This window comes from Coptis chinensis, chromosome 5, assembly GCF_015680905.1.
Source record: "Coptis chinensis isolate HL-2020 chromosome 5, ASM1568090v1, whole genome shotgun sequence".
In the NCBI taxonomy this organism is placed as follows: domain Eukaryota; kingdom Viridiplantae; phylum Streptophyta; class Magnoliopsida; order Ranunculales; family Ranunculaceae; genus Coptis; species Coptis chinensis.
The window spans coordinates 49845089-49853602 of record NC_141460.1 but is presented as its reverse complement, the minus strand read 5'-3'; the positions used below and the strand labels follow the sequence as shown (position 1 = coordinate 49853602).

General features: G+C 36.8%; 1 protein-coding gene and 1 long non-coding RNA gene across 2 annotated transcripts; both read right to left on the bottom strand.

Moving 5' to 3' along the window:
- Window positions 1-944: 944 nt before the first annotated feature.
- On the bottom strand, window positions 945-2419 carry LOC147497791 (uncharacterized). The gene is made up of 2 exons (XR_015195248.1): window positions 2173-2419; window positions 945-1338 (listed from the first exon to the last, which is right to left on the bottom strand). It is a non-coding gene; the product is annotated as an uncharacterized LOC147497791 (long non-coding RNA).
- A 922-nt stretch (window positions 2420-3341) lies between these two features.
- Window positions 3342-7417, bottom strand: LOC147497790 (hydroxyproline O-galactosyltransferase GALT6-like). Its single transcript, XM_086560094.1, has 7 exons — window positions 6426-7417; window positions 6031-6266; window positions 5651-5941; window positions 5413-5541; window positions 5147-5320; window positions 4005-4112; window positions 3342-3897 (listed from the first exon to the last, which is right to left on the bottom strand). Exons 1-7 carry the CDS (start codon window positions 7264-7266, stop codon window positions 3688-3690), a joined length of 1989 nt encoding a protein of 662 aa, XP_086416220.1. The 5' UTR covers window positions 7267-7417; the 3' UTR covers window positions 3342-3687.
- Window positions 7418-8514: the final 1097 nt, after the last annotated feature.

Below are 8514 nucleotides of genomic sequence, written 5' to 3'. Positions count from 1 at the left end.
TTCTTCCATTATTAGTGTTCCGCCTCCAATTTCAAAGCATGACCAAGTCAGCAGTTGTTGACTCGACTCCGTCCAGTCAGTGCATGTGCAGTTACAAATGAACCCCTCCACAGATAAAATGACCAAAAAACCCATTGACTCTCCCAAGCCAAAATGGATCAAATTTACACATGTCACCATCCTATGCATTTAATCCAATGCCAACAAATATGTTTCCAATATGACCTCTACTACCCCTACCCATGTAAAGTTACGAAACTGCCCTTACTATTGTTTACTTGATTGTGCCATGTGTCATGTTCTTACTAACCCAAATCAACGGCCCAATTCTGTTATATAAGGAATATTAGTATATTACTCGCCAGTGGAGTTCTTCTCATGTTGTTTCTGAAATTCCAGCTTGAGTATGCTCGAGGTAGTCACCGTAAAGCAATAAAGCTCCTGAAGAACTCAAGCATGTTGGCCTCAGTTCCTTCTAGCCTGTGGTGGCGCTACTGTTGTTGTAGCTGCCTCCGGTGGTGCGTGGTGGTGGTGTCGCAGCACCTGCTCCTACGGAATCAAAGAAAGAAGAGAAAGTCGAAGAGGCAGAGGTGTCTGATGATGACATGGACTTCGATCTCTTTGATATGATTGAGGGGTTTGTGACTGCACTTCCTTTTCTTGAACCATGTGGTTGGAACAATGGGTTTTCTACATTTTGGGTGTTTGGTCACAATGATTTGAGTTTTCTCTTCTTAGCAAGAAAAGAATAAATACCCATTGCTTGAAATCTCTTTTTCTTCTTGATGACTCAAGTCTTGAAAATGAGATGTATTATAATTAGAAGAGAGATTTTGATGGAGAAGAAAACAAGCAGAGGGATCCTTAAAAACGTGAATTGGTGAGAGAACATGCCAATTGCAAGTTCTGCTCGAGAACCCATTGCTCCACATTTAATATACATATCAAGAATTGAAGTTTCCAGAAAACCAATTCCAAAATCAAATTTCCTCACAAGACTATGTAATTGCAATCCTGACTCAACACTTCCACACGCCTTCAAAACACAAGATAAAGAAAAAGGATCAAGCTCACAACTAAAATCCCACATCATTAAAAACAAACACATTTAAAGTCTATCCCCACTTTTTCCATTCTAAAAATAACCCGACATCATAGAATTCCAAGTCACACAATCTCTCGCACCCATTTCATCAAACAGTCTAGCTTTCTTCATTCTCACAGAATCAGCTAGCCCACTTATCATAGTATTCCAATTAAACACATTCGGCACTTCAATTTCCTCTGATTGAGTTTATATCAACTAGTATACTGTAAAGCAGTGTGGAGTGAACGGAGCTGTAGAGAGAGAGAGAGTTTGGCGAAGAAAAAAAATAGAGAGATTAATAACAACAGACAGAAACCGACCAAACAACATTTTGAGCCACATAACCTCCTCTCTTTGCTCCCCTCATTAGTGTAATCATCCTATTTATATTTGGACAGGTGTTTGGTTGGAGATGTGTTGTTTATGACATGTTTCTGACCGTTGATGAGGTTTGCCAGGATAATGACACGTGGTAATGGGGACATGAGTAAAGATAGTTTGGTCATTTTAAGAAGGCAAGGGTAATAGGTGTCATTTAGGAAAAATAATTATGTTGATCTGATGATGCCACGTGGTATTGAATTTGGTCTTAAAAGTCAATGGGTTTTTTGGTTATTTTACCTGTGTAGGGGCACATTTGTAACTGTACATGCACTGATTGGATGGAGTCGAGTCAACAACTGCTGCTTGGTCATGTGTGAAATTGGGGACAGAATACTAATAATGGAAGAAATGGAGAGGGAATACTAATTGGCAAAGTTGTTGGGGGACGGAATACTAAAAAAACTCTTATCTAAAACTAATAACCTTCCACCAGCAAATTCTAATTTCAATTAAGGAATTCTATATGTTTCAGCCAATTAAACCATGAAACATATTATGCACAACTATAGACTTGAAAAGGTTATGTAAAATAAACAAATTTGGACTATTAGAGGTTCTAAAATATTAGGATCAGATCATCTAAATATCATTGGCAATTCCGGGCTGAAGTTCACTTACAATGAATGAGTGAAACACAAACGCCATAATAAGATATCGACATCAACACGCTTAGTAAAAAGAAAATAAACAGGTGATCTTACCTTAATTTCATATACATTTTCTCTAATTCCATTCATATGGCGAACTCTTTCTCGGTGGTTCTTCAATATAATCGATTTTGCTCAATAATAACTCCGTTGAGAGATAGTCTTAATGAAGAACAGAGAAAAAAAATTATTCCACCAGTACCTAGTGAATCCCTTGAGAAGTTTTTACGAAGTGCCGAAGGAAAGAAATTGGTATTTTTGGTAAGAGTTTTTTTTCGATGAAATTGTTCTAAAAAAGTATGATCTATGTGGCATAACAAATTCTATTAAGTAGTCCACGTGGCAGAACAAAATAATGGGAAATTGCCACATAGAAAATCCAAGTCCACCTCAGATGTACTTAGCTTTAATATAGTGAGAGGTGACAGTAGATGTGTAATTGTTAGAAGCTTTTTTGTCCAAGTTAATTTCCAAAACTCAAGTGAATTAATCATGAGATGGTATCCTCTTCCCAGAATCCCACTGCACCCACTGCAAAAAGTAGGTCAAGATGGTCTGTTCTTGATTATTATGCGTCTCCTCATATTACAAACAAAAAACCTATGCAAGTGTGTTTTCAGCGAAGGGAAATGTACTTACAAGTTGAGAAGCATCTTTGATTTTACGCCTATAGTTGAGCATTGAAATTCCACGAGTCATCAACCCCACCTTCCCATCTCTGTCTCCATAGAGATTCCATTATACTACTATGTTCAGATTCCATGGAGAATTGCCCCAACATTCTTCCCTGTGGTCCATGACGAAGACAACGTTTATGAATGTATTTATTTTTCCTAAGACTTTTCAGTGCAAGCATAAATAGCTGATAATGTTGATATAGGTGACTTTCCAATTTCCACACGGTTGTCTAGGCTTAGGTACCTTGTCACTCGCCCAATTAAAGCAAAAACTTCATAATGCTCATTCAAACTCCATACCCTACAACATTCAGAACCACCCAATTTATCTTCTAATAATTAGATTTGAAAACATCCTTTTCAGATGTCCTAATTAAAAGACCAGAATCAGTCAAACATAAACTCCAAAAACGTCTTTGTAGCCACAAAATGGGAATTTTCATTAAAGGACTCCTTCCAAAATTATATCAGTAGCAAAACTTAATATGTAGCCAAATTCATGTGTATCAATGACTGGAGTATCCATATTCCTGAGGAAGAAATGACTGAATCTAAATGATATTTCATTTCCATCAGCCTTTTTCTATAAATTACAGGAGTCAGCTGTTGAGAATCTTCTTTACAAATATAAGCCGTAACAAGCCTCCATCTTTTTCGGCCTATGAAAAGGAAAATAATAGAAAAAAGAAAAAATTAAAGAATTTGAAAGGGGAAAAGCAACAACCATGGAACTACCACATAGTTCCTGTACGAAGAATTTACACTACAAGATGCTACCAACTGCAAAACTTGTTTCCCCGTCTCCGTTCTTTCCCAAATTCGACATCAAATGTCACCTCATGTTGCAGCATGCTTCCCCATATCTGTTGTAACCCAAATTCGACATCAAATGTCATCTCATATTGCAGCATTGAGGATCTTCGTGTTGTTTCAATTTATTCCACAAGCAGATCATCTGCCTAGGGGATTGATAATGAGCAGTGTAGTAATTTTCAATGCACCCAAATTGGCAATACTTCAAGTCGTGTACATATTCCACCGGCCTTGTGCTGTTAAACTTCTCCACCCACATCCCCATGCTTACGTCTTCCATCTTGAAGAGCTGCACATGTAATTTGTTTGTCAGAAAAATTAGACCAGATTCATATGATGCAATAAGAACCTAGATGAATACTGAGTAAAACCATTTTTTCCCCATAATAAACTTACTCTTAAATTGTGTTTCTCAAAGTCAGAGACAATGAAATTAGCTATGTCAGATGATACTACATAACCCGGTCCATTTGCATAAGGAGGATAAACTTCTTCCGGCCATTCCTGTAAAATCCAAATCAAAACATAATTGTTTCAGAAACAAAAACTTCATAAGAACACCTTTTAAGGATCTCTGAAGAACAAAACAAACAAAGCATAATTGAGAAATCAAGAGTGATTTGTCGGCAAAAATACACCCTGGGATGGGCCTTGAAGTGTACCTAGAGTACCAACACTCTTAGCTGCAGACTTCCCTTTACCACCAGAATTACACAACGTGTGTGTGGGTGTGTCATATAAAAGTAAACCTACACCAAGTGTGTGAGTGTGTGTAACAGTGGACCAACACAACGAATTCAGAGTGCATTTTCTGTGAGGGCAATCTTCGTCGTGGGAATGTACATAGCCAGTTGTTCTAAGGGAATGTACATTGGGAGTGATTCTAAAAGAGAGTAAATAGGAAGTGGTTCTAAGGAAGTGACATTAAACCGCCAGATCTCAAACCACAATACATATTACTATTTCTACAGTATGAAGATTAACATTTAACAATCCAAAACCATGTGCACCATAGTAAAATTAGTAAGGCAGTCCCAAGGGACTAAGAAAATAAAAATAAAGAGATCTGTGAAGATAAATAAACAGCATAATGAGAATCCCGTAACCGAAACTAGAAAAATGAAAGCAAACATTTAGGTGGAACAAGAAAGTGATTCTAAGCGGAAGCAAATGACGTAGGTTGTTCTTCAATAATTTCCAATAGTATATTGATTAAAGTTCGTTTTCAGCATGATAATAAGAGATTAAGAGGCTTCCAAGCCAAGTCCAGGAATCAATTTTGCACTTGAAATGCAGAAATTATGTACTCAAGCAAAATGATGACTGAAGCTAGAATGCAGGGGAGTATGACCAGAATCAGGAATTCGCCAACAGTCATGTTATACAATAAAAGTTGCTGATAGAAGAAAAACTACCCCATAGATTCACTCAAAACAGTCAAAAGTACTAATAGCTACAAATTAGACATCAATTTTAGTGAGATGTGCTCAGAGAAGTAAAGTGATATGAGGCATTTGCAGAAGAATGCAAGTCTGTACCTCATATGTAACAGCCCATTTACCATGTCGCAAGGGCCTATGGTAGTAATTTATGTTCCCCAAGTACAAACTTCTGTCATTGGGAACCTCCCTTGCTTCCTTTATCACAGCATCCACCCTAACAAATGTGTCATCATCACACTTCATTATGTATTTTGCAGCCACAGTGTGAACCTGTCGTGAACAGAAAGACAAAAGATCAATAACTGCTACAATGTTGTGGAGGAATACGGTCCATTAATTTTGAAACCCATTTTGACACTCACCCCATACTCACAAATGGAAACAGTCTTCAGAACCACAAGGTCATAGCTATCCATGAAAGGTACAATGACGATATCACCAAAAAACTCTGCTTCTTTTTTAAGCTCCACATTTACTTCCTTCCTTCCATTCTAAACAAAAAAAATCCAAATAACTGTAAGTACATCCTTATCGTGATTGTAAAAGACTGTAGAGAAAAAAACACATAAATATATACAGTTAACAAAAGTTAACTCTTACCAGGGCAACAAAGAACCGAGCAACCACATTACCAGATTTGATTAGTTCAGATTGCATCCATGATTTCCTTACCGCCATCCTCTCAGTAAAATGATTACCAGCAGAAAGGACACCAATAAAAAGTTCAACTGGTCCACTAGGAAGGGGTGGAGCCTGCCACATGCTCACCATCTCAAGCTGCTTCTGTGGTTCAAAACTTGGATGTGATGTGGGTAAGGAAGCAGCTAAAACGGAATGAACTTCAACGTCGCCATTCAGAAACAGACCAGTTGCATCCTCAAGAACAAATCCCTGTATACATTATTATCAGACAATCTTGAGAAATTATACAGTTTTGATAGAATTAAGTACGTTGCTTATGACGTCAAATGAAAACTTACAGTGCGATAAGGGAAAGAGGTAATATGCCTCCCATCTACATTCAAATGATAGCCTTCCAACCCGGCACTAAGGGTAAGAACAAACAATTTGTTCTCCACAAAAGGAAATGGCCAGTCAATCGTAACTTTTTTCGTTCTGGCACCAATCAACCTATTTAACCACCATGTCGTCTTTGATTCCTCCGAATGATTGTCATCGTCACGAATCCACTTCTCACACTTTACCAGCCCATCAACTGCAAATATCACAGACAATCGATCAAAGATAGCCACAAACTAGCAGCAATTAAAGTTGTCGCAATATAAAACTCCATGAATTCAAACAAAAAATTCAATTGCAGGCCTAATTCATTCACGTAATACATACATCAAAATATTATAAAAATAAAGCATACCAGTTTCTTCTTCGGCCTTAGATCTCCACCCATCACACCGAAGTCCAGATCCCCACTGCATCCGATAACAAGTATTCTGCTCAATAACAGGCTTTCCACTCCAATCACCTTTCAACCTAGGATTAAAATGCAATATCCTAGGTGGGTCTTCCTTATCAACAGTTTTCAACCCCTGTAATTCCATCATAAACTGCGAAACCATAACAGATTCAGACTCATCTCTCACAAGAGCTATTTTCGGATCATGTTCCTCATGTGGCGAAAACGGTTTCCCCACTACAGTAATATGTGATCCTAATGTCAATCCACATGGTATCACCATAACCTTCCCACTCTTCCTAAACTCCTCCCCAGACAACGAAATCGAATGCGGGCAAGTCTCTATTCGATTAACAACCTCTTTTATCACCTCAATTTTCACTTTCCCCGATTCCAACTCTTCCCAAACCCTCTTCCCACTCTCCCAAGCATCCTTTGCTGATTTTTCTAAAAAACCATCTTCCCCACCACTAGTATTAAAACTAAAAACTAGCCCAGATATCAATACTCGGCTTTTCGGAGTTTTTTGCTGTGAAGGTTGAAATGATTTCTGTGTAACTCTAAATGGAACTTTATTAGGTCTAATTGGTGCATCTTTTTCTTCTAATTCTTCTTCACTTTCAAGCTTAATAGATTTAAATACACCATTAACACTATTACCACCATTAGACACAGTGAGAAAACTAGAACTCAACAGAACTGGAAATTCTATACTCATTAACAAAATATAAAGAATACCTATTGTTACTAACAACTGAATTGATCTTTTTTTAGTTAAAAGATCAAATTTTGCTTTCTTCATTTGTGTTAATTTCAAAAACCTCTGAGATTGAAGTAAAACTCTAACCCTAATTGAAACAGAAAATGCCCTTTTATGTAATTTGGGTGTTTCAGTTTCAGATGAGAGAAAGACTGAAGCCTGAAAGAAAGGGGAGTATATTTCAAAATTAAAATAGAATATTTGTAAAGGCTTTAAAATGGTAGAATATTGTATTTTCTTTTTCTTTTTTTTTAATTAAAAGAAGGTTCTTGGTAAAGTGAAATTAAAGTTTCATGCTTTTGGGGGAACAAATATTTTATGATTGTATTATTAACAGGTCAATCATGAAATGTTCATGTGTGGAATAATATTAAGTAATCTAGATTGTGTGGTGATTAGGTGCTTTGAGAATTATTTATAGATTGTATACTTGTATAGTGAGATGGTTTTTGAAAATCTAGAAAGATTTTAGGCTCTATTTTTATGACAAGTTAACCCAAGGTATTTAATTTGGCGTGTAAGTGTGTTAATTTGTGTGGGCACGCTAGTATTTTCGGTAAAATGTGGTTTGAACTTTGAACTTCGAAAAAGAGATTTCATATTTTTATAGACTTGTGCAAATTATTATATAGTGTAATTCAAAAGACTTTTAATTTGAAAGTCGTAAACTCGTTTTTGGGAGGATAGTTTTTGGAATCAAACAGTTTTAGTTGGTCACACGATGTTTGGTTCATCAATTCCTTAAGACCATACTTGGCAACAATACATAATAAGAGCTTTACCTTAAAAAATGCATAATAAAAATGTACTGCTCAGGACAACCAATATACAAAGAGGGAAGCAGGAATTTAAGTTTCAGGATGAAATATTTCAAAAAAAAAAATCTATAATTTAAATAGCGAAAATCTAGTGTGCGCAGGGTGTACCTATACGCAGGCCTCTCAACCACTCATATAGGTAGGGACTCGTGTGTATTGCAAGGCAAAAATACTGTGAACGGCTAGATGTCCTACGCACACTTACAGCAGGGTGCACCCTAAACATCCTCATTTAAATATTGTTCAATTTTTTAAAAACATTGGAAGTGCAAAAATTTTAGTAGTTTATATAATTCTGGACCAACTTTGCTCACCAAACTATGTTGTCCACCGAAAAAGAAACCCCTCTTTGTTCACCAACATGAATACTGCCTAATTAACACTAACGTATACTTGGAAAAAATTCAAATGGAGAGAGGTAAAACACGAGAGAATGAGAGCACAACCCATAGAACACCTTCTAGAGGTGTCA

Coding starts and splice junctions, on each gene's coding strand:
- LOC147497790 (XM_086560094.1), bottom strand. CDS start 7,266: ATGAAGAAAGCAAAATTTGATCTTTTAACTAAAAAAAGATCAATTCAG. Junction 5,542..5,650: donor CTCGGTTCTTTGTTGCCCTG/GTAAGAGTTAAC, acceptor TTTTTTGTTTAG/AATGGAAGGAAGGAAGTAAA. Junction 5,321..5,412: donor TTTCCATTTGTGAGTATGGG/GTGAGTGTCAAA, acceptor TGTTCACGACAG/GTTCACACTGTGGCTGCAAA.